General features: G+C 40.7%; 1 protein-coding gene across 5 annotated transcripts; it reads right to left on the bottom strand.

Annotated features, from left to right (window-relative positions):
• Positions 1 to 1,649: 1,649 nt before the first annotated feature.
• On the bottom strand, positions 1,650 to 18,865 carry ZBTB21 (zinc finger and BTB domain containing 21). 5 transcript variants are annotated; one of them, XM_042867791.1, is made up of 5 exons: positions 18,838 to 18,865; positions 13,107 to 13,255; positions 11,895 to 11,996; positions 6,308 to 9,200; positions 1,650 to 6,166 (listed from the first exon to the last, which is right to left on the bottom strand). In XM_042867791.1, exons 4-5 carry the CDS (start codon positions 9,185 to 9,187, stop codon positions 6,032 to 6,034), a joined length of 3,015 nt encoding a protein of 1,004 aa, XP_042723725.1. In that variant the 5' UTR covers positions 9,188 to 9,200; positions 11,895 to 11,996; positions 13,107 to 13,255; positions 18,838 to 18,865; the 3' UTR covers positions 1,650 to 6,031. The 5 variants fall into 5 exon arrangements, with proteins under 5 accessions (XP_042723725.1, XP_042723720.1, XP_042723723.1 ...); XM_042867786.1 differs by having other exon boundaries at positions 1,650 to 9,200; XM_042867789.1 differs by having other exon boundaries at positions 1,650 to 9,200; positions 13,151 to 13,255.
• Between the last annotated feature and the right edge of the window lie 7,393 nt (positions 18,866 to 26,258).

Raw genomic sequence — 26,258 nt, 5'->3', positions numbered from 1 at the left:
AAAAGTTACCCTAAGCTATTAAGTCTCTGTCCTAAAAAAGTAAAAACCCATTCTTAATTACAATCCAATACTGGTGTATCGAATTGATATACAACAACTGTAAGGTATACAGGATTAAAAAAACAGCTTCTTTTGCCTTACCTCTATAACACTTTAAAACGACAAGTGATTTTGTGTGTAACGAATTGGAAAATTCCATAGCAAATATATTGGATAATTCCAACTTCTAGAAACTGCATCGAACTATCTCCCCACACCCAAATACTACAAGTGATTCCATTTTCCTGCTTTTTAAAAAGGGACACTGTCAAGAATAAGCTTTACAATGTGTACTTTGTATGTATTCTGCAAAAAGATGGGTTTTTTTCCTGCTTTTACACACATGCTTTAATTAAACGCGCTGCAGTAGCGAGAAGCGTGCATCTTGAAAAGGTACCACGTATCACTGAAAGGAACAACAAAGGAAAAATAGATCAAGTCCTTTATTCTGGGTTAGAGAAAAAACAACATGAAAGTGAGCTCCACCCACAGAATTCAGATCTATTTTTCTGGCACCTTTGCAACAATTTAGGGAAATGCCCATAATAGGTATCTTCCTGCCTAACGAGCTCAAGTGTTAGCTCGTGTTTTCTTTGAATTTATTCATATCAAGTATTTTCAATATAAGTATATTTATAGTATACACCCTTTCTCTTGATAGTGTCCCTTTATGTACAACAGTTATAGTACAGTTTTTCACAAGTTGTTTTAAATAAACAAGAATCAATGACATTAAAAATACTATCAGGCTGCATTTAACCAAAAAAAAAAATAAAATAAAAAAAAAAAAATTAACACTGATTAATCAACAGCAACATTGAAAAAATCCTAACCTGACTGTGATTTTTATCTAAATCTTCTGGTAGGAAAATGTAAACAATTTTATTGAACAGTACAGGCACACGCCAGACTACAGGCTCATGCCAGATATTTGCACCCTCACTGTTAGCGCCAAGAAGTTTGACATAAATCTGTCCTTATCCCATGTGTGGAACTTCTAGTTTTATCACTTGAAGTTTGGAACAAAAACAGAGTACATGTAACTTCAGATCAAACCTGCACATGCTATTTGGGGGGAAAAAGGTAGCAAAATAAAAACAAAATGTATTCTACTGGATGCCACCAGAATGCTTGCTTAAATAGGAAATGCAGGGAAGAAATCTCACAGCTGTGTGCTTTGGTTCACGGATAAGGCTACACCTCCACTCTGAAAGATGTGAGAAAAAGTCTAGTGTCACCTTCAGTAGGTTATCTTCTCAGCTGTCAGGATGTTTCTATTCTCCTTATACAAAAGAAAATATAATAAAATACAAGAAGTATCATAGCATCATATAATGTTTAGAGTTGGAAGAGACTATGAAGACCTGGTTCCAACCCCCCTGCTGTGGTCAGGGACACTTCCCATTAGACCAGGTTGCCCAAAACCCCATCCAACCAGCCCAGAACAGTGCCAGGGATGGGGCATCCACAGCTTCTCTGGGCAGCCTGTGCCAGTGCCTCACTGCCGTCTGAGTAAGAATTTTTTCTTTAATCTAATCTAAATCAATCATCTTTTAGTTTAAAGTTCCTTCCCCTTGTCCTATCACTATGTTGCCTCATAAACAATCCCTCTCCAGCTTTCTTGTAGGTCCCCTTTAAATAGAGGAAGGCTGCAATGAAGTTTCCCTGGAGCCTTCTCCAGATGGAACAAGCCCACCACCTTCGGCCTCCCTTCACAGGAGAGGCACTCCAGCCCTCTAATCACCCACGTAGCCTCCCCTGGATCTGCTCCAACAGTTCCATGTATCTTTTGTTCTGGGGGTCCCAGAGCTGAATGCAGTACTGCAAGTGGGACCTCAAAAGGACAGAGCAGAGGGAGACAATCTCCTCCTTTGCCCTGCTGGTCAGCCATCTTGTGATGAGGCCCAAGATGCAGTTGGCCTTCTGAGCTGTAAGTGCCCACTGCTGGCTCGTGTCCAGCTTTTCATCTACTAGAACCCTTAAGTCCTTCTTCTCAGTGCTGTTCTCAATCCAGTCATCACTCAGTCTATGCTGAAATTGAAAACTGCCTTGACTCAAATGCAGGACCTTGCTCTTGGCTTGATGAACTTTACGAGAGGGCCTACTCCTCAAACCTATCAAGGACCCCCATCGATGGGGTCTCTTCCCTCTTAAATTATCTTCCCTCTTAAATTATCAATCAAATAATCTGAGCAGCTTCGCATCATACGCAAACTTGCAGAGGGTGCACTCAACCCCACTATCCCTGTGAAATCCCACTACCCATGAAGATACTATATGGTATTGGTCCCAGTATGGACCCTCAGGGGACAACACTTGTTTCTGGCTTACACTTGGACAATGAGCTGTTGTCTGTAACTCTTTGCACATGGCCATCCAGGCATTCCTTTATCCATCAGTCAAACCCCCAAAATATATACCTCTTCACTTTAGTGGCAAGAATGTTGTGGGGGACCATATCAAAGGGTCTTACAGCAGTTCAGGTAGATTATTACTGGTTGATGTCCTTCATTTTTGTAAGACTGCAGAATTATATTTTAGGTGTACATGCCATTTTTATGCAGAGAAAAACTCATTTTAACTTTTCATTCTAGAACTAAAAGATAAACCCATACGTCATTTCTCACTTTCAGTGGGTGACCATGGTCCCAATGTATCAAAAAACCTAAGCATGTTTTAAAAAAAAAAATAAATGTTAAGACTGATCTCATTGGAACTTATCACATGCTGAGACCTTTGCCAACACAGTGCCTCAAAGGAAAATAAGTCCCAAACCAAAATACATTTTATGGCTCAACTCTGCTTCTCTTAAATGCAACAGAAGTTTTCACTGCACTTCCACTGAAGCAGTATAGATCTCTGAGATTTATCTGACAAATTAAAAAAAAAAAAAAAGTAGTAAAAATTCTAATCTATATATATTAAAACATCTGCACATTCCTGTCACAAGTTTAAAGGAAAAAAACCCTTTTTGTATTTAGCAAGAGCTCTATATATGCATCACTTCAGCACACAATTACAAAATTAAAATATGATGAGGACAGGTTTTTGTATCAATAAATTTGCCTTTTATTTTGGCTGTGGCCAAGCTAGACACTCTTCAGAAGATATTTATAAACAAACAACTAACATTTTTTTCCATAATTTAACTTTTTAAACATATATTAAAGTTATATAAGTGGAAGCATATTTATTCCGTATCCTCCAAAATAAACACTTCTATCAAGGGTTTTTTTTAAAGGTACTGTATAAAAGCTAATAGAAAACCAGAACTACTATATAAACATCTCATATTTAAACTTCAGATATCCTTAATTCCTTACGAAGCAGGAACTGAATGTAAAAAACTGAACTAAACACAGAACACGCTTAAAGTTAAAAAGAGACTTAAGAAAATCTGAAGAAACGCTTAGGAAGAAGCTATTTAGACCCAACTTTTTTTTTTTCTTTTTAAATATAATACATAGCGTGCTAGGAAGAAGGTCATTTCTTCAAAGATATTGTATGAGCTTTTCATTTTAAGTGTGGGGTTTTTTTTAATCATCACACCACGTATCAGATTCCCAGTTGGAAGTTCAATGACTGTAACATAGTTGACTAATTGCCATTTTCTTTTAGAAAGCACCCTGATTTTTGAAAGGCTGGATATGAACTACTATGCTGTTGGGAAGAGGAATAACTGGTGAAAACTTAGGTATGAGTTTACAAGAACATCTTCATATTTTCTATGCACACATCTCTTAAGTACATTTAAAGCATACTGAGCAAGTCTATATGTTTTTCTCATTTTGTTAAATTGGGTTACTTAAGAGCTGTACACATTTCACTTTTCTTGTAAGAAATCAATTTAGTCTTATCAGGGTTTTTAAGAACTTAACTGATAGTGACAGGTTAACATGACTAAGTTGTGATCAAGTTTGCCTGGAAGAGAACAAAAAGAATGTTTAGCAACAATTTTATATTGCCATAAAAAAAATGAACGGAGAGGCTTGAAAATAACACTGCTTTTTTTTTTTTGGTAGCTAAGAAAAGGAAGCCGGTGGCCCATACGGAGCCTATATTTTTAAACTTAATTGAAGGAAAAACACTAAAAAATTCTGTTGGGAGAAAACTAACAGTGGCACACTTGGACTTCAATTGAGAAAAATCTTTTCTGGTGTGTGCCTAAATGAGGGTGCTCGTCCTCAGATCCTAAAGTTACACAGGTGCTTTATTTTTGCTAAATGCTGGTACGAGCAAGCAACACTTTCTAACTTTGAGTGTAGGATGCTGAAAAAAAAAAAAAGCACTATTAGAGTCAAATAGAATGAAAGCCTCACTCCTATTCCCACTGTAACTGGTGACCAAACTCTTGCTCTTATCAGTGAGCAAAGACTGGGCTCTGACTAGATAGTGTGGATTGCAACCCCAGTCCCTCAACTTCCAGAGTGAAGTTAGTCAGAATCATAAATACCATTTGCATCACTGATGTTCTCACTGTTCATTGCACTACTCCATGAAGTTTAAATTCCAGTAGAACAATTTTTCACTTAATTTACCACAACTTTTGGGTAAACGCTTCCTTGAACAAAGTAATTTTGGACCCTTGCTGTAGTTTCTGGTAAATATCTATGATTCGACTTTTACTAAATGCTCCAGTTGTGACTTGTGGTAAAATAATGGAACTGCACAAAGTATCTGCAGCACATTATTCTCATGATTTTCAGCAGATAAGAAAACTGCTACACAGTACCACAAAGGATAGGAAGCAGCAGAAAGAAATATTCTAAGCGTTGTATTCATAAAATACAGTGATAGCAATGTGATGGTTTTTCCTCTGCTTTGAGCTGGATATGCACGCTTAATACAAATTTCAAATACATACTTCTTCATTTATACAGATGTCTATATAAATATTTACATTTTTACTTTATGTTAAAACTCATCTTTGTACTCATGGCCAAGCTTATCACTGAGTGTAGGAACACAAGTCATCTTCTATCCCTTACCGAGCTTTTTTTGCTTCTTAATAGTTCTACATTTCTTTGCAGTTAGAATTACAAACAGTTGTACAAACAGAGGAGCAAAATTACGAAACTTATCCGACATCCATCCAATCTTAGTTCGTATTACAAACAGTAACATTTGCATTATGATGGCTGTCAATACAATGACTTTAGTTACTGAAATGTTCATAGTAAATTAGTCTTTGGGAAGTTATATAAAGCGATGTACCCCCACCCCCCACTTCTCCTTAGAAACTTATAATTAAATGGCTGAAAGCAGGCTTGCTGCTATTTTGTTTTCTTAATATAAAATCTTATTAATAATATTGCTGATTTTAAATTCTACTTTAATTTGCACAAGTTCCATATAACAACAAAACAATTTTATGTTCCCTTAAAATATCAAACATTCGTATCCAATAATATCGGGATTACTGAAACGTGAGGTTTATTCGTTATTGCTAAAGATCTCTAAGACCTAAGTCAATACATTAAGACACTCCATCCACTTCCTCTCTAACTGCAAGTGCATGGCAGCTATTTATATGGAGCTTCTGTGTTGGTTTCTTTAAGAAAAAAACCAAAAAAACAACAAACAATGAAGTTGGTTACAGTATTTCACCACTATAAACTCACAGTTAGAATCCAAATTTTTGTTGCTCTTCCATTTAATATATAACTCTATATATAATACACACGCACACACCAACATCACAGGATGAAGATCCATGCATACAATCCAGATGCGATCGCATTTCAGTGTTAAATGAAATCAAAATTATTCTGTTACTATTAGATCCCAGTCCATATTATCTTTAATTACCCAGCTTTCTAGCTACTAACAAAGTTAGTTTACCTTAATCTCCAAATCCAAGCAGCATCACAAATTCAGAATCTTCTGTCGTCGTCGTTGTTTTGATCCTCTTAAATTTCAAGTTTACGTGGCATACATCCGAGATCCTGAAAACAGCCTCCACCAAATCAGCTTTTTAAGGTATCTCTGAAAGCTAATTGTGTGTCTGCTCATGGCTCCAAAGACTAAAAGCTGTCTTGAAAGTCCTGTGACAGAGTTTACACATGTACTGCCTTTTGAATGTGATTGCTGAGAGTGGTGGAGCATGATAGAAGAGCGTATCTGACTCCTGCGGTACAAATAATTTTTCAGTAGTAGTGGAGCTTTCAGACAAGCCTGTTGGACTATCAGGCTCCAAAGGCTGGATTTTGGGTAGTGGCGGGGGCGGAGGTAAAGGTGGTGGTGATGGGGAATTAGCTGGTGGACATACCTCAGGCTCCTTATTTGTGGACTCCTCTGCAGCCTGCGACATGTGGGACTGGAAGTGACTCCAGAGCCGGAAATTGGTTCGGAAGGCCTTGTTGCACACGTGACAAATAAACGGCTTCACGGAGCATAAGAGCTCTTGGTGACGCTCCAGTTGTTTGCGTACAGTGAAAATCTTCCCACACTTTTCACAGGGCCACAAACCAGCATCTTTGTTGGAGACTACTTCCTTTGGTTCTCTGCTTGTCTCAGTGACCTCATCCTCTACGTCGTCCGCAGGCTCTTCCTTGATTTGAATTTTAAACTGCTTGGAAACACTTAAGTCTTCAGGCAGGCAAGAGGAATCTTCAGAATCAAAATTAATCTGTTCTGACGAGTCACTGAATACTCCGTCTTCCTTTGCAGCAAAATTGTTTATTTTGTTGGATTCTGACTGAGGAGGCAATCTTAATGAACTAGTTATGTCTCCATTGTGATCCAGGATAGGTAAAGAAAAGTTCTCTGATGGAGCCATCGTGTTCTGATTGTGAACTTCAACTTGATGACGCCAAATACTAAAGGATGATTTGAAGGTGCGCATACACTCAAGACAAGTAAGCTTCTTGTATTCACACTTGCTTTCATGCTCATGCTTCAGCTCTGGGGATGAAAATCTAAGGCTGCAGTAAGGACAGACAGTAGCGTTTCTACAGAGTCGCTCATGATTTCCCTGTTCAATAAGTGAAGAGAGCTTAGCATTACAGAGACGGCACTGATAAACTTCCTTGTTTTCTACATGACTTTCAATATGAATATGGTCTTTCTGCTTAGGAACCTTATTTCCTCCAATTGGTTTTTCTCCTGGATGCATTTTTATATGCTGTTTGAACTGTGAGAGGAAACGATAAGCTTTTCCACAGTAGACACAAATATAGGCTCCTTTGGTTCTTGATCTTAAATTCCTTTTGATGACTTGTTGTGCTTGTGAAGTAGATTGTCCCTGAAAGCCTTGCTTGCCACGTCTTAGTTTAACTATCAGAGCTTTTTTAATTTCTCTCTCTCTCACTATATCGATCAGTTTTCTTTGGAATTTTTCATCCAAAACAGCATGAGAACTGGAAGCTGGTGAGGGATTCTTAACAATTCCATGTTGTGTCTGGCAGTGTGTCCACACTTTGAAATTTGTGTGAAATCTCTTGTGGCATATGTCACAAGCATAGGGCTTTTCTGGATTATGATACATGTTAACGTGACGATGAAGACCTGCTGTTGACCTGAAAATTTTAAGGCAGTGTTTGCATTTAAATTTTTTATTTGGTCTTGCTTCTTCCATTTCACTGTATTCATCTTTACTGACATCAGAATCGGCAAAATCAGCATCAAGGTGCGTAGGGCTTGAGCCTTCCTCGAAGTTTTCTTCCGATTCAGGAGAACCCTCTTCATTCACCTTGAGTTTTTTGAATGGTAGCCTTCTATCTGCTTGAAATCTCCTTTTTGCTGGAAGTCTACTTGGTTCCTTTTGATCATCCTCAGTTTTAAAAGGAAAGTCTTTATTTGTAGATACTGATGTGTCACCCACTGTAACTCTTATTATTTCAGATGGATCTGAAAGTGGACTGCTGGGTTCAGTTTTTATTCGCACCTCTGTAAGAGGGGAAGAAACTTCCCTATCAGTTGTCTGAGAGGCACTGAAAGACCTAAGGCGATGTGGGTGCATTACCTGTGGCTTTTCATCTAAGACTAACTTCTCCGATGACTCTTTCAAGCATGACTTTTGAGATGCAACATTAAAAATCTTCTGGGAATCAGTAGTTCCTGGTGAGGAGGAAGATGATACCTGTGAAGGTTTTAGGTCAACAGAAGGTGAATAAATAGGAACCTGGCTGTCCATAGACAGTGACCTTCGAAGTAGACTTTTTACGAGTGGACCACTTCTGTCAATGCTTTGGTTTTCAGGACCAGATCCACTAGATGGGATTACTAGTCCTAACTTTGAGTAGTACAGCAAATTCCTATCTTCACCTTGACCATTTCCTTTTCCTGCCTCTCGTAACAAAAATGCAGATTCTGATGAGCCACGCAGAGATAAGACTGGCGGACGTGGTCTTTTTAATAACTCTGCAGCCTTTCCTCTTAAAAGCTGACTACTGCTTCCTGGTTCATCACTTGCAATTTCTTTCTCTGCTAAAGGTTTTTGAGGCAACACTGTGTTCCTTTTCACTAAACCCCCTCTGCTCTGATCCTCTGCAGTTCCAGAAGTTTCGTGAAACTTGGTATAGCTCCCAGGGTTTTCTTTCAGCCATCTCCTTTCAGTCAGTGATAAATTGTGAAGAGTTTCAGTTGGTCTAATGCTAGTTTTGATAGCAGCAGAGGGTAAAGGTTTAGAAGTATGGCTTAAATCATGCTGCATTTGATTTACACTCTTTCCTTGTGCATCGTTTCTGTTCTGACAGACAATGACACTCCTCTTCTGAGAACTACTTTCATCTTCATCTTGATACAGTATCTTCTTAACGGGGCAAGATGGAAACGGAGCTTGAGGGCTCTTAGAAACAATGTTTGTAAGAAAGGATATTCCAAGGCTGTAACCCAGCTCTTGCACAGCTGCAAGACTGCCTTTCTCTATGAACAAGGATGAAGAATAAATGTAGTTTAACACATTGTCAAAAGCATCTGGTTCACAAAAGTCGAGTTGAAACACTGACTGAGACTCATTCTCCTTATTTGTGAACAGGGTCTGGAAGTATTCGCTGCTGGCAGCTAGAACGTTTTTATGAGCTCGAAATTTCTGATCTCCTACTATAAGCACAACATCACATAGCTGTCCCTTTAGACGCTCCTCATTCAGTGCACTTAGAAGTGAAATGGCATGTGCTGGATTTATGTAATGCAAGAGCCCCTCCATTATCCTGATGTTCCTGAAAAAGAACATAGTAAGAATTATTTTCTTATTAACACAATAAGAAAAAAAAAACTACACTGCTTTATGTAGACAGTTGTTAGAGTTAATGTAAATGAACCTAAACTCTCTGTACTTCATAAACAAGCTAATTGACCATCAATGCTGCTGAAGAAAAGAGTTTGTTTGGAGCAAAGGTATGGGATTTAACATAATATTGTTTCGCTTCAGCAGATGTACAGGCATTAGAAGCAGCTCATGCTAAAGAACACTTTCAAATACTTTCAGTTGATCTTATACTAGAAATATCACATTTAATTGGGAGATGGGGGTGGTATTGTGTTTTCTACCGGCAGTATAGCTGTCCACATGAAGGAATTCCATTTGATTTCCATCACTTCAGTTGATCATCTTTTTCTCAAATTTAGCTTTAAAAAGATCTTGGCAATTACTTCAATAAACTTTTGAATTAGCTACTGTTGTGGTTTAGCCCACCATGCAGCTAAGTATCACATAGACACTCGCTTACTCCACTGCAGTAGGATGGGGGAGAACCGAAAAAGGTAAAAATGTGAGAGCTTCTTGGTTAAGATAAAGACAGATAAGGACAGAAGGGGTTGAAAGGAATAAAAAAAAAAAAAAAAGGAAAAAAGAAAAGAAAAGAAAAAAAAAAGAACTAAAGAAAAGACAGCAAGTGATGCACAGTGCAATTGCTCACCACCAGCTGACTGACGCCCAGCCAGATCCCGAGAAGCAGCAGTCCCCCTGGCCAGCTCCCCCAGTTTTGCTGTTCAACGTGACACCACGTGTTATAGGACATCCACGTGGGCCAGAGTCAGCTGTCCTGGTTCTTTCCCCTCCCAGCTCCCTGTGCCCCCTCAGCTCCTTGCTGGCTGGGCAGTGCGAGGAGCTGAAATGTCCTTGGCTCTGTGTAAGCACTGCTCAGCAACAACTACAACAACAGTGTGTATCAACATTATTTTCATCCTAAATCCAAACACAGCACCATACCAGCCACCATGAAGAAAATTAACTCTATCCCAGCCAAAGCAAGGACACACACCTGAAGTTAGTTATACTAAGTCACTTCTTAAGGTTAAGCAACCCTGACAGTCTCCTGCTAACTAAACAAATTAAAAGGTTTTCGTTGTTATTTTTTATAGGGTGATGAAAAGGGCATTAATACTGGCAGAATTATCACCTATAATCTAGACTAATTCATTATGCCTCCTTATAATTAATGAGTGCTAACATGCATACACTTCTAACTATGAAATATGTATTAACTCTTATACCTGCACTAACAGGATTTGGTTTCTTGGAAATTTCATAATTTTAATTGAACTATCCCAGCAGCACTTTGCTTCTGCTAGAAAATAATCAGTTAAGTGAATTCTCCATCTTATTCATTAGCTTTTACATGGATTTCACGCCCATAACCTACAGTTACCCCCAGACGCATCCAAGGATGCAATAAGCACAAACTAAACTGCAGTGCAGAAATCCCCACACTGCTTCAAAACACAGCCTACTCTGTACTGTAGAATGTCTCCATAACTCAACAGGCTTCTCTTGACTAGCTTTTAACGAGAGAAGACAAACAGGTTTTAAACTAGTTTGAGCAAACAACTTCTGTCAAATAAATTGAATTTTATCTATTGGTGCACACGTACACACGCACAAAAATCAAGAATATCCAATTTTATTTTGTTGCCATGGACACTCCTACAATTCTGTTTAAGATAACCTGCAGTACAAATTTTTAACTACCTTCCTCCATGGTGATGAAAAACAAGTAAATGATGTGTCTCTTAAAAGCAATTCTTTTTGCAGCTGATTTAAGAGACTTAAAATATATACATATGATATATGCTACTATAACAAAAAGGTTTCACTGTTCATCAATTCTCAATGAAAGCTGACAATTTTATCAAAATAAAAAATAAGAAGATATAATTTTATCAAAATAAAAAATAAAGAAGCTATAATCCTGTAATTATTAAATGAGAAATCTTGCAACCAATGGGCTTCAATCACAGGAATTGACTGAAGTCTAAATTGGTAATGCTGAGAAAATGACTTAAAGTATGCTGGATACAGTGTCTCAGGACATTGGTCATATCACAGGACTGAGCTACCAGTTTTACAGCTGAAATTACCAGATGAGTTCATAGTATCAGGGCAAAAGCAAAATTCTGTTTCTTCTTCAGATCTGCCTCTCAATAGAGTGTTCCAGTGCCTTGCAGCATTATTTCATTAACACTAATTTATCCTTAATTCACCTCAAATACTTATAAATGCATAATGCCTCCACTGCTCTCTCTAAAAAGGTAGAACAATTACGCTTCTATGAATGTGAGAAATGAGAAATCCATCTGTTTTGTTCTATTTTTTATGTTTGACTTAAAAGTACCATCTGGGGTGTGAACTATTTTTTGGACACTTCTGCAATGTAAAGTGGTGGTGTCCGAATGGCCCTAGGCCAGCTGGGAGGTCTGTGCACCCGTTAACACTTGAAATGTTATTAGCAAGTGCTCCAGGAATGCATTTTTCCCTTTAGTTTCATCTTAAAGTTTACACACTCATATGATTTGTCTGTGTTGCAAATTAAATAGTCTACAGAGATAACAAAACAACAATGTATTTCTGAAGGAAACTTGAACTAAAATATAGTAGTAAAAACACCTACTAAAAGTTGCAGCTGAACCCATACCTCAAGGACACGCTGGGTAGGAGACGGTCAAATGTTCTGAAGTATTTTCAAACCTTTCATTTTAATCTGCTTTACCCAGGCCTTGAGTTTTCTGTAAGACACCTGAAGAATAAACACCATGCAGTTACTATGCGTTCCTTTATTCATCATAACACAGTAATGCTATTTCTACAGGTTGGTGTAAAATTCACACATCTAAAACGGAATCCGACAGCCCCCCAATTTTCTTCCAATATACTCCTTAGTCGTAGGACATCTTGAACATGCTACATTACACAAGACAGAGATAAGCATCCTAGTACAATCCTCCATTTCATTCACAGAGCACAGCACTAGAAGAGGCAGACCTCTTTGGTGCAACTGGCACTTTAACAGTAACCAAGGCTGCAATGTACACAACTGGCAGGGGACCAAATTAATCCTGCAAAGGCAGCTTTAATCCTGGTCTTTCCTACTTCTAGTGCTTGACTTTCAGCTCCATAGCCTTTAAAAACAATGGTCAGAAATAAAACAAGTTATGGTATGTTAAAAAACAAATCCAGAACCAAAAAAACAAATGCAGAACCATTTTAACACCTTTACACAGACCATAAGAAAGCCCTTTAAGACAGATTTTAAAAAATAAAACAAAAAACCCACAAGGTTACTTTTACTGTGTAAAAGTACAGTGTATTAAAATTTCACTGCATGAACAGTTGTTGATAACGAAGTTAATCAGAGAGTTTCTTTCTCCCTTTGGTTCATCCTATCTGCATGCTGCCAGTCACAACTGCAGCTGCACTAGAACAAATATTTGCAGGTCTGCATTACAGAACAGGTCAGACAATACATAGAGAACAAATATTTCTTTTCAAATGCTGCTCATTTCTCACAGTCAAGCTCAATCCCAGGAACAATTGCATTGGCATAACTGAAGAGAAGGCAAACTGTGGGAATGGAACAGCTCTGGGAAGACAAGAGATTCTTACAGTAGTTTGCCACTAAAGCTGATGTATGGCTGACAGCACTGAACCCCTTTATAAACGGCATCCTGACTGTGTGTAAACAACAGATTTGATTCCAGGTGTTTGAGGAATCATACTTCTTCGGCTGAAGATTATTTTGCCATTAACTGCCTAAGCCCTTTCCTGATAAGCTGCTTTTTTTTTTTTTCCCCCCAACCAACTTTTCCAACTGCTTTCAGTACCGGATAGAAACAAAGCTATTTCCTACTTTGTTCCCTGATGCCCGAGTGATGTCAAGGAGACAGAATGTACCAGATCTCTCACTGTCTGTGCTCTGGTGTTATGTGCTACTGGTCCTCACGAGAAACAATGACAGCGAGGCTCCAAATCCAGAAGAGGGAGGCGCAACAGGAGCACCTTTGGGAGATAAGAGATTTTATTGTCAAATCTTCAACAGCCCTCTACTAATATCAGCCTACAGAGGCTGAAGTACCACATTTGACACAATATTATAACAAGAAGAGCAAAGTTATTATTTTCAACAAGGACAGAAAAAGATACCTCCACTATTTCAAATGACTGCAAAAAAAAAAAAAAAAAAAAAAAAAAAAAGAGGAAGTCTCTACTCACAAAAGCTCTTCACAAGTGAAGGGTGAAGAATTTTTCTTGTTAGCACAGCAGATCATTGATTCTCACAAGCTCCCTGTCATCACTATGTGAGATCCCCTTCCATCCCTTAATCTCATGCCTCCTGCTCCAGCCCTGGGGTCCTCTACCTTCTACTGGCTCAGTTGCTCATGTGACCACCTACTAAGTTGATTCAGCTCCCAAAAATGAGGCAGGAAAAAAAAAAAATAATAAAAAAAATAAAAAAAAAAAATCAACCCAACTTTTTATATACGCGCTAATTTAGAGGTGAGAAAGTTAATCAGCTCGTGCAGAGGTCAGATGCATCAGAGCTGCTGTAAGAGAAGCAGTGAAACTGCCTTTTCTTTGTCAGCAAGTCAATCTGCTTTGCCGTCTGAAACTTCATTTTCAGAAGCAATGAAGTCACTCAGGCTGAAACTTTACAAATAGAATCAGGCAGATGTTGTAATGAACATTTTCATACAACTAATACTTGTAAATACTTAAGTAACTAAAACAAACAAGACGTTGCTGTTGCCTGCTGACTTCCATTATAACCACGTAGCTGTCAGCTAAAGCCATGTCAACAGCGTCCTGGGGATGCAGGTAGCAAAGACTGTTCCGAAACACCTGAGGACACAGTGCTGCAGCAAGAATGTGCCAGGGCTGACAGAAACTGCAGCTAGAGAACAAGAAAACACAGGAAAAGAAGAAACACACACACAGGAGACAGACAATGAGAGAGACTGAACAGTGGCTCTAAAAGGGAAAGACATGTACAACTGCGGTGGAGGGAAACCCACCAAAACACAGAGAGATACAAACGGAGAGACCCAGCCTAGGAGCACAAGAGGCTTCCTGTGGTGTCACCAGGGAAGTGCAGGCAAGTTGTGCCTGGCCATGAGCGCTCTGCAGTGGCTTTGATGGCTCTGGTTGATCTTGTACTGCTTCAGACCCGAAGTGGAAAGAAGCCTCATTATCAATCAAGAGACCGGATGCAAAAGAAACCTACATTGCTCAAACTTCTGCTTGAGTATCCTGTGCTGGATTGTATTATTTGAGCTTGACTACAGCTTGTCAAACACCTTTTCACATACACGCAACTAAAACTTGAAGTAAAAGCTTTGAGCCTACAGAACAAGACTGTCTGCACCCCTGTAATTTTTTGTCTAAGTAAATATTTGAGTTATCTCTTGCTGCAAGTTTGGGGATTTTGTCTTTCTGGATTTTGAAAAAAAGTGATTTCAACTGCTGCTGTTGTTTTCTCCACTGCAATCAACACTGAAAAGTCTCTGAAGACAGATCTTTTCATTTCCAATATGTCGGTAGCCAGGAGATTTAGGAAAACAAGCATAAAATCGTAAGAGAAATGTATTTATGTGTGAAACTGATATAACAATATCAAACTATTTGACACAGGCACACCAGAAGCAGCAGAAATTTAATGACAGGAAAAGAAGAAATTCTGTACTATTGCAGTCTCTTTATTTTGCCCTCCACTACAGACAGACCAGCGATTATCCTAACACAGATTAGATGCTCAGAAATCAGAAACTGTTTTTCACATTCAGATCAGACATCACTTTGCCAACTGACATTCAAAACAGCTCCAAGCTACAAAGTCTCTGAGTAGCACCACAATGCCTTTCACGTTCTTGTTTACAAACGAGCAGCTTTTAAGGGCGTGATTTCACCTTAGTCTCAGTCCAATCTAATCAGAGATTGAAGGGATCAGTCCACACCTCCTCCCCCTCTAAGGACAGACAAGTTCATTGTCAGCTGGGCAAGCTGATCCAGCTCACCAGGAGATTGCACAACCACGGGATATAAGGGAGAGGGCAGGAATGTGTGCTGGCTGGGAACTCTTCTCATTCTTCTTGGAAGAGTTCATTAAGATTAGCCATGGTTTGATACGATATTTGTCCTGGCTTCAGTACCTCAACTGCAAGGTATGCAACTCATCATCCAGACTGCTGCAAATAAAAATCAATTGCATTTTAAAATCCCTTTTCCTAAGGTCTTCGGTTTTCATTCTTTCAAGTTTCTTAACACTGCCATCAAAATCCCATGGGAAAAGCCCCAAGACTTGATGGCAAAATGCACCACTACAATCACTGAACAAAAAACTCATCCCCAGCAATATTTCAATTCCCCTCCCCCCCCCCTTTTTTTTCTTTTTAAACGAGAGATGCATGAAATCAAGAATTTGAAGAAGGGGGAATGCACACCAAATCTGTATGGCTGCATTCTTCCTAAAAGCTGAATTTATTAGTTTACTGGTAATGCAGAGATGTACTTAGCAAGTTGAATAGTATTTGGTCACCTGCTCTGCTGTATGAGCCGCTCTTTGTTTAACTGGTCTAATGCACAATAAAATTCTATTTACATACTGCTTTCAAATCTGCTGGCATAGTGAAAATGACAAACCACAATCATAATCACAGAAATATTTCTCTTAATATAAAGATGCTTTTTACTGGCATAGTATTTTTTGGATGGGAACTCACGTGAGATTATTCCGTATAAACATAATTTTTTACACTAACGTCTGTGCAAGAATACAAGTATAGAAGTAAAAAGTCCTTAATCGAAAGCATGCTGAACTACTATAATAGCTGAAGTGTGCACTGAAACTAGTAAATTGCCAAGTGAACAACTTGGTAAATTTCAAGATCCATAGAGTGCAGGTATCTTTCACTCACTGAAGTGACCCAAAGAAAACTCCTTTCAGCCACTGTTAATAAAGGGCAAGATATGAAGAAGCCAACTTCTCCAAGGTTCTCTGACCATTCAGTGTAGCAGCGTTCATTAGGAAGCAGTTCACTTGCTCGAAAGTTACCACTTTTAACAGAGAGCTGAAAACAGCTGCAACTATGGCCTATGACTCACAGCTCCGCACCTCCCAGTGCAGCACAAGCTGTGTGGTGGTTACAGCCCCGCTTCCTCCACCCAGCTTCTCCTCCCTACCCCCCTGTATGTCCACACTTATTAACAAACCGGAATTATCATTACTTTGCAGACAGAACAGCTTTCAAAACCTGGAAAACTAGAAATGGAAATTACTCGATGTTTTTAAATGGTAACTGCTTCACAGCTACTGAAGTTCAAAAACAAACAACTTCAATGAAGCACAATGGCTTTCTGTAAAGTTGTCCATTCAAACCTAAACTATGGCACATCTCTGCTTGACAGCAACTAACTGTAAGGAAAGCAGAGACAGCCACTCCTGAGAAAATGATCAGAACAGCTGTTTAATTCTCTATCAGTATTTTCCAACACTGTGTACACACAAAAGATGAGCCCAGAAAAAAACATGTCTTTGCAATATCAAGCTTCTGGTGATCCACACAAGAGAGGGGACACAAATGGTCTAACTTCTGATCATTGTGTACAATTAAACGTACAGCACACATGACTTCTGGAGCTTCTTACAAACACCTCTTTCTGCATTAATTGCTAATATCATAGAATGGCTTGCATAAGAAGGGTCCTCAAAGCCCACCCGCCCCAACCCCTGCTGTGAGCAGGGCTGCCCCCTCCCACCTCAGGCTGCCCAGGGCCCCATCCAACCTGGCCTTGTGCACCTCCAGGAATGGGGCACCACAGCTTCTCTGGATGTACTAAAGGATAAGTTATTCTAAGTATTTAAATAAAGCACCTAACTCATAATGACTTGATTCCCAATTTGGATCATTGTCCAAAAGGCAATGTTGAAATTAGTGGAAGACCAAGAACACACTGGAAAAAAATATACAGCCACCCCTTCAGTTTTCATCCACAGGGGTGACCCTCAATCCAGCAGGCTCTGGGAAGCCCACAGCTGGAGAGACGCCTGATAAACCCTCTTCTGACACACACCCCCATAGCTGAAGTCTCCAAAGGTTGTGATATTTCCCCACAAGTCCTCACTGAGGGACATGCAAATTCTTTAAGTGCTCACATCTAGCCATCCTGAGTGGACTTCCTATAAGAAGAAAACACCACATGTTCTTCTGAGAGGACAACACTCTGTCATGAGCGTAATAACAGATTCAGAGAGAAGTATGCTAGATCCTATTAGGGAGAGAAAGCCACATCATTTGTGTTTTGCAAACAAGGTTTATAAAAACAGTTGCTAAGGTTTGCTCAGAAGTTCCCCCCCCTCAAGAATATCATAAGGCTGGTGGAAAATTTTAGTCAAAGCATTTAGTTTGTCAGTTTGAGCAAAGTAAGAACAGAACACAGTAACTAGCAGCCTTTAGACAAAACAGATATAGCACAGTACTCTCTTTTATCTGAAACAGATTTACTACTCCTGATGTCATACTGAAAGCATTATTATATAAAAATGTATTTAAAAAAAAAACCAAAAACCTGTATTTCCACAGTAATATTGCTTTAAGGATGAAAACTCCAACAATATCTTAACTGCAAGAGCTTCACTGTACTTGAAAAAAAAAAAAGAAAAAGTGGGATTATGTAATTCACCACAATGTCATATCTACATATCTACACCAACCCCTCCCACTGCACTCCCCCAAGAACAGGTCAGCTTTCAGAAGAGTGCCGTTTAGTTATTAAGAAGTGCTTGTTCATTGCTTGTTGAAGTTCCACAGTATGCCCTTCCTCATCAAAATATGTCATGGAGATGGAAGTGCTTCAGAGCTTTGATATTTCACCTGATCCACATCCAGTCAGGACAAATAACGAAAGCTGCACTAAAGTTCGGACATGCATTAAGGCTGGCCCCACCAACTCCTTCCCACCCTGAAATTCGCTACCTAAAAGGAATCCCCGTTTCAGCTGCAGCAGCTCTCCACACTACAGGCGGCACCTGCCCACCGCACTGTCCCTCCCCTCAGGCCGCCAACCAGCCCCTGAGCGACCGCCGGGTGCCGCGCACCCCATCCCGCCGCCAGGCGCAAGCGCGCGCCTCTCGCGCCGCCAGCGCCCCACGCCGCTCCCCACGCACGGCCGCTCCCGCTCGCCCGCGCCGCGCATGCGCCCTCACAGAGGCACCGCCCCCCGTTCCGTCCACAGCCTCCGCGCAGGCGCAGTTCCGGCAAGGGGGGGAGGGGAGAACAGGGTTGAGGCGGAGCTGGGCCGCCGCGCGTGCGCGGAAAGCCCAGCGGCGAGTCTATGTGGCGGGTGCGTGCCGGCGCAACGAGTGCCCGCCGCCTACTTCGCGGCGCAGGGCGCGTGCGCGAGGCAGAAGGAGAAGAGTTTCGTAACCGGCGCAGGCGCAGTGCCCCGATCGGGGACCGCAGCCCCGTTCGGTGGGGGAAAAAAAAAACACCTCAGAGTTACGTCAGGAAAAGACGCCTTTGTACACGGGGAGACCCAAGCGGCGCGGGCGGCCCCCGAAACGGGCGCGAGACGCGGCCGTTACTCACCCGCTCTGCCGCCGGCCGCGCCCCCCCCCTGCCGGCCCCCCTCGGCGCCGCCGTTCACGGTTCGCCCGCGCGCGCTGCTGCCACCGCCGTGATTCCATCCATCTTGAATTTGACGTCATCCCACACCAGGGATGAGGTCATCGAAGGGAACGCTCGTCACGTGCGCAGCGCTCCGATTGGCCGCCGGCAGAGCGGGGGGCGAGGCGCCGGCGCGGCGGGGAGGGCAGCGGCTGGGGACGGCGACGGGGGATCCCCCACCCGCCGCCCCTCCCCTCTTCTCTTCTCTCTTTTCCTGAGCCGCTCGCTCCGCGGGCGGGCAGCTGCCGCTCGCTCCGGCGGCTCTCCCGCAAAGCCCGGCGTGGCGTGAGCCCCCTCCCTCCCAACGGCTGCTTAACGGTCGTTTGCGCGCGCGAGGGACACTGAGGCAGAAGCTTCGGGGCGGCGCGTGGGGGTGCAGCTCTGCTCCCCTTCCCCCCACACGCCAACACAAACACGCACTCGGCTTGTAATGCTCGTTTTGCCGAGAGGCAGGGCAGGGCCCTGGGGTCGGGCTGTCGGAGCCGTGCTGAGGGACTTTCGAAAGCCTTGAGGGGCTGCGTGAGACGGTGTCTCGTTGGGATTGCCCGCCGTGAATTACTGCTTGTGGAGGGGTTTGTGTGTAAAAACACGAGCGCTAACATCTCAAGAGTTTCGTCTTAAATAAAATTTAAAATTACCAAGCTTATCTCTCTCTCTCTTTTTTTTTTTTGTTGTTTTTTTGTTTTTGTTTTTTGTTTGTTTTTGTTTGTTTTTAGAAGCTAATCTGGCCCATTATCTCTTCATTAAAGACAGCTCGGTTTCTGGAGATTAACATCTAATCCACACGCTGGTTGCTTTTAAATATGCCGCACAAATACTCTGAAGTAGCTACTAGGATCTCTGTAATTCCTTTAGTGCTGCATTGAAACTTGGTTTGTTTCCCCCAAGGATTCAACACAAATGGGCTAAACCCCAGGAGAGAAGACCCCATTACGAAAAATGTCAATGGACCTCAACAGTTCCAGCCTAACGCTTCCCTTTCCAAATAGAATTTTTGCCACTGCCAGCTCTGTTTGGTTGTGGTGCAAACTTCTTAAGCTGCCTGTAAAAGGAGGATACGCTGACTCTGCCAGCGAAGTGCTTGTGAAACCAACCTGAGCTCATCCATCCAGCAAGGCCCTGCTAATGCTTTTCAGATGTCTGCAGTTATTTCTCCTCCAAGCAGAAACAAACCAGCCTTGCGTAATTATTTTCTCATCTGCCGTTCTCCAGAAGAGTCTGTGTCGCAGATGGAGAACATCCATTCCACGTTTACCCTGCTGAAGAACTGCATGCTGCAGGGTCTGTGTGACATGCACAGCTGTGTAAATATGTTTTAATATGGAGTTGTTATCAGTGCTTTTTATTTGCCGATACCTAGTGAAAGTGTAATTATTAAAATAGAGCCTGCTGGTATAATATTGGTACCAGAGAGCAGCTAGTTTCTATAGTCCTTAAGTAGATATATATTTAGAACTAGCTAATCTTTAAGGTCCCTTCCAACCTAAGCCATTCTATGACTTCGTGATTTTGAGAAAATTTTGAAGATGGTTCTTAAGGGTTTTGTGGTTTCAAGAGACGTAAGAGTCAATTGGACTGTACTTCATAGAATTATAGAATCTTGGAATCCTTAAGGTTGGAAAAGACCTAAGATCACCTAGTCCAACCATCACTCCACTACTGCTGTGCCCACTTACCATGTCCCTCACTGCCACATCTCTACTGCTCTTGAACACCTTGAGGGAGTGCCTCACCACTTTTCCTGAGAAGAAATTGTTCTTAAAATCCATGTTTGAGTCTCATTGACTTAACATCATTAACAATGGTTGATGACTTAATTCCCTGTAAACCAGAATCTTCTTGATTTTAATTAAATGTAGACAAGGAATTAGTGAGTTAGAGTTAGGTGAGGTTTAAGTTGTCTCTTAAGTAGGTTAATTTTTTCAAATGTATTTATTCACAGTTGTTTGAACACTTTCTCATTCTTTATGAATAGCATGGTTATAAACTTATGATTTCAAACAGTTCTAATTTTAAGTGCTTTGATGAAACCCTTTGATATATTTTTCATCTACGTATGTGTAGTTGCAGCTGTTATTACCAGATGCATGTTTGTTGAGTATAAGATTTGCTTTCCATTCAGGGTATCCAGTAGCTGCTCAGATTAAGTTCTGTTGACTCTTGCCAGCAAATTCAATCACTGGAATTTTGTTCAGAACTCCTTCAAAACACAAACGGAAAGCAAACTATATGAAAAATATGGGTAATTATACGTGGGCTTTGTATGAGAAAAGTATGTTGGAAAACTAAAACACTTGGCATTGATTTTATGTATGTGTACAGGAAGATACCCTTCTCAGATGCAAATGCTGTACTCTAGGGCCAAATTGCGTACACTGTGCAGTTTTTTTATGTTGACATTTATTTCATTTTCAATATAAAAGTATTTGGAATAGGGTCATATCCTAGAACTAGGCTGTATTTTTCTAGATCTATTGTTTCAAAATTATTTTTGATCTGCAGACCCCTAAATTTTTTTAAGTGAAGGTTTGATTCCTGTGTCATTAATTTAAAACTAGTGGCATCAGGTTATTTTATTTTACAGAACTAAAGATGAAACTCAAATCTCAGGTGCCCATAAGCACCATATACCAGAGAACACCTGGTTCTGAAGGAGAAAGGATAAATAACAGACACCAGAAAGAGTGACACACAGTGTAACTTTGCTTCATTTTGGTGGGGGAGCTTTGGCTATGAAGAGCAGTAAGATTGTTTTCCGTCTTGGTAGATTCTTGAGTCTTATGGCCAGACTGTACTCCAAGGGCCTTTTGATACTCTTTGTATGTATGCCACGTGTACATCAGGATACACTGCTGCCACATCTCCTCCTTGCAGGCAGTGTGGCTTCTCAAAGACTACCATTCTCATGTAGCTGCTGTAATAGCAGAAATACAATACTGCAAGGGCCAGAGTGTGATGTCTTTGTTGTTTCCAAGAAACAACAATCAGGAATTATTGCAAGAAGTATTAGAAAGGGAGTTAATTTGTTTCTAAAAAAGTGCCAGCTCTCTCAGGTGGCACCCAGACAGCTTGCTGGTGCTGTAGAGCATGCTGACTGCTCCACATTCCCTCTGGAGCCTCCTGAATCACTGGGAAGTGTAGCACAGAAAACAGCCACGTGAATCACTTCCTCTCTGCCACTGTGGTATGCTGCATATGTTCCTGGAAATACTAGAGGTCTACCATAATTGATTCCAAATATTCTGACAAAACACAGGTAGCTTACATCTTGCCACACAAGATTTTCCACCTCATTGCACTGTTTCTCATTGCTGACAGCTGTCCATGAAAAAGAACAAGTTTTATTTCTGATTGTTACTATGGTCATATAAAACTTGCCATAATGACTGTTAATAGGTAGAAAGAGATCTTATTCTTGCTAGCGAGAACCTGTCACCTCTTGTCACAGAAACGCTATGCTACCACTAGTCATAGAATGGGAACAGACTGATAACTAGGTAGAAAAATACGTAATGACCATAGTACAAAAATCACAGTGTTTCCATAACCTGTGTTAAGCATGGTGTGCAGATGAAATTCTTTCTGGAGATTTTAATTTATAACAGGAAAATAACTATAATAAAATCTAATGTAAAACTCGGGTCTCCACCCGTGGTATTGCAATTTCTGAGTGCCAATTTTCAAGCTATTTTTGCTGTCCTTCTCATTCTTCTGCAGATAGCAGAATCTAGTTAATATTTTCCACTCAGAATCCACATGCCCAGCAGCTCTGGCAGTTTCAGATAAAAGCTGCCAGATAATGACAAGCTAGATAATGTTACCATAGAAAACTGCTCAATAGGAAGAGGTACATACCTATTTAAAAAGCAGATAGAGTGTTCCATGGGTCAAACAATGATTCAGAGAGGTGTAAGCTTCAAAATATTAAGGCATTCATTCTCTAAGCAGGTAGATGGCCACAGCACCACAGTAGTTGTTTAAATGAATTAGTATCTTTATTTCAGACTAGTAAGCCATTCGTGGATACTTGCAAAAGAATGCTGACTGAAAACCATGAGAACAACTGAAATACACAATTTGCTGTGTGCAACAGATAGGGAGTGATTTTGTTATCAGTTTCCACAGCTCCGATTAACTTCAGCTGGAGTTTGGTTTCTCAGGTCTGCTAAAAATAAAATGCAGTGTATTCTGATTACAGTAGACGTGTGTGAGACAGGTTTATGAAGTAGCTTGGATTTCCTAGTTACACATGTGTATGTCCTGGCTCTTTATTTTAAGCCAACTGTATGTATAGAAAGTCATGAAAAAGCCAGTGGAAAGACAGACGATATGGCAACTGTATTCCATAATTCTATCCATATGCTGAAGCCAAATGAAGAAAAGCAAAATGAAGTGTCTTATTCTTGTTACTAAAAAAAAAAAAAAAGAAAGAGAAAAAAAAAAAGGAAGGAAGACTCATGTTTAGCAAAGATAATTCTAGGAAAAATTAAATGGGTATAAATGGATTGATAGGGGCAAGTGTGCATCAGTTATGTTTATTGACCAATTTTCCTGTAAACATGGCGTTAGGGACCAAGTTGCTTGGCAGGGAGCACTGTGACTGTAGTCTTATTTCTCTGGAAGGTGTATAAGTGAATCAGAGAGCACCAAAGAGTTGTTACTGCTGTGGAATATTTTGAAAGTCAGCTTGATGCTCTAGTGCCTCAGTAGCAATCAGACAGTTTGGCCTCAAACAACAATCTTCTGAGAGTAAGAGATTGCACAGAAATGAATACCAGTTTTCAGAGCTGCAGCAAATGCATTTCTGTTTGTGCACAACATAAGATGCCCCAAAAAATTAGAGTATGATGAACACATTATTTTTCATCTGAGTAGACTTTATCTGAATGCTAGAAAAGATCTGTGGTAATTTCCAATTAAATAAAAATGCAGAAGTCAGGAAGCAAAACTATGGCTTACAGAGAAATTGTCTGCATTTGATTGCTTGATCAACTAATGTCTGAAATGTTGAGATGTTGCTATATGGCATTTTTTAATATTATTTTATGCAGCTTAAATTTGTCACATGCACTGTACCCAAGGGTGCTGTTATGTCACTGGGTTATTTCACACTGCATGTTTACATGCTGCTCCTAAGACTACAAAATACACATTTGAAGGAGAGTTTGCAGTCTATATCAACTTTAAACTGGACGTAGTGCCTTTTTGTTCAATATAAAGCTATGACATTAATCTGACATCAGGAACTGAAACTTGCTTTTGGGCTGTGAATACAAAATACTGCTCCATAACAACCGAGGGTCAGCTTTTGCAGTTTTATGGCCCATGCAATCTTACTGATGGCATCTCAATACTGATTTATTCATTTCTGAGTATGCAGGTCAAGTGGCATGGCAAAAATAAACAGACACCGAATTATTGATGTCTCTGTGTTTATGCTACTGGCTGAAATTCTTATTGTCAGTTCTATACCATCAATTTACATTCCGTGTGTGATGAAACCAGAAAGAGGATTTGTTTTGAAATGCTTTTCAGTTCTGATTGCCTGAAATCTGTGGGAGGGCCGGGGAGTAAAAAAGCCAGTGCTCTGGAAGAGGTCTTTTCACATGACCTGCCTTTCTGCAAATGTGATGCTCTTCCCCCAACTTCCCTGTGGCAGTTCATTGTATATGAGCCAATTATATATGGACAAGAGAGGCTGATTGCCTCTCTAGCAGAAGTATCTTGCTTAAGGCTCAGCTGTCTGGGATGTGTTACTTTCTGCTTGAGAGGTGTACTGGTGTGTGTTTACAGACCATTATGTTTACAAGGCATTTTGAACGCTGAATATAAAGAGGCAAAACTTGGCCATGCCGTCACACAGTTGTCTTCCCCTCCCTCAGTTGCACAAATGTTATCACTTCCAACGGTATCTGTTGGTTATTGCAGCAGAAATGCTAAGTTACAGCCAGAACCAGTGATTGAGTGCCTGGTGGGAAGGCAGGGACAAACCAGGGAGCTCAGGTGCATGCAACGAACTGGAGTGACCAGAAGAGATGGAGCCAGGATCCATCCCTTCCCAGACCTCATTGTAGGGTTGGTAGTGGAGATCTTGCTGGAGATCCCTGCCTACCTGTGGCCTTCTAAGGGTAAGCAGCTTTTTTTCTTTTGTTTCTGTGCCTATGGCTGTTGCATTTGGACTTATCCTCACTTGCTGCAGCCTAGGACTTCGCCATTCTGCTATTATCGCTGTGCTTTCCATCAAGTTACAGTTTTACAGTTATGTTGACAGGAATCATCACTGTAGAAAACGCATCACCAGTACAACTGGAATGCTTGCTGGAGATCTACAGGACAAATGTTTCTGATTGGAAACGGCTCACTTGGTAAAATCCCCTACAGTGTTTTTGTTGCAAGGCTCTTCACAATCTGGTGACTTCTTACTACCTACATCTTTGTGCTGTCATGGAAAATCCCCAACTCTTACACTTGTGCATTAGCCAAACTTCCCAAAGTTTTAATCAAGGTTTGATGATCTTAGGGAGCTCTCTACAGAGCTAACTAGGTAGCACATCTCCCACCCTGAATCCTCACTTCTTGTCAGAGTCGGAAAGTCAGTGAGCTGGAGTCAGTGAAATGGAAATGTGGAATGGAAGACCTCAGTTCTTGAGCCTGCAGAAGGATTATAATGTGCAAATGCACGGGTACTGCATGTGTGTCAGTGCACAATGCGTAAGTGCTGATTCTGCTGAAACCGTGGACTTCCACCTCGTGGCTGGTGTGCTTTTGGGCTGATTGCCGTGAAGTCTTAGCACTGCAGTGCACGTGATGTGCGCTGCCACAAGTTACTGAGTAACTAACTCTCTTTTTTTTTTTTTTTGCAAAAAAATTAGGAAGTTGAACAGAATCACAGCACACAAAAAAAGAGGAGATGCAGAGAAATTTTTGCCTTAAGCTGTTCTCTGATTTTGTACAGTGTTGTTTGTATGTCTGTACTGTAGATAGGAGAAGACATTTGACTAGCTATAACGTTTGAGGGCCTAGCACCCAAAAGTCTTTGGCTTTAAGATTAAGCTGATATAATCTCACACTGAGTTAGAGGATGAGGGCACTTATCAGATAGCTCATTTAAAGCATAGAAAATGCTGAGAGACATAAAGCAGCATAGACAGCCCTAGCTGTTGTGTCTACAGTGTATGTGGTCATTCTCTCGTTAAGATCTCTTCATATTTTCAAAGTAATACACGAAAGTATTGAGGTTGTCTTTACATACAAATGAGATGCTCGCTGTTGGAGAGGATCTGGTGGAAAAAAAACAAATTTTCCGCTTGTGAAAAAAAACAAATTTAAGCAGAGAATGTCAT

Source organism: Lagopus leucura, unplaced genomic scaffold (genome assembly GCF_019238085.1).
Source record: "Lagopus leucura isolate 7727_CA_CO unplaced genomic scaffold, USGS_WTPT01 Super-Scaffold_100001, whole genome shotgun sequence".
NCBI classification, from domain to species: Eukaryota; Metazoa; Chordata; class Aves; order Galliformes; family Phasianidae; genus Lagopus; species Lagopus leucura.
Note: the sequence above shows the minus strand (reverse complement) of the source record. Positions and strands in the feature narration are given on the sequence as shown.

What these genes read in the sequence shown, in the direction of transcription:
- ZBTB21 (XM_042867786.1), bottom strand. Translation starts at nt 9,187, where the DNA reads ATGGAGGGGCTCTTGCATTACATAAATCCAGCACATGCCATTTCACTT.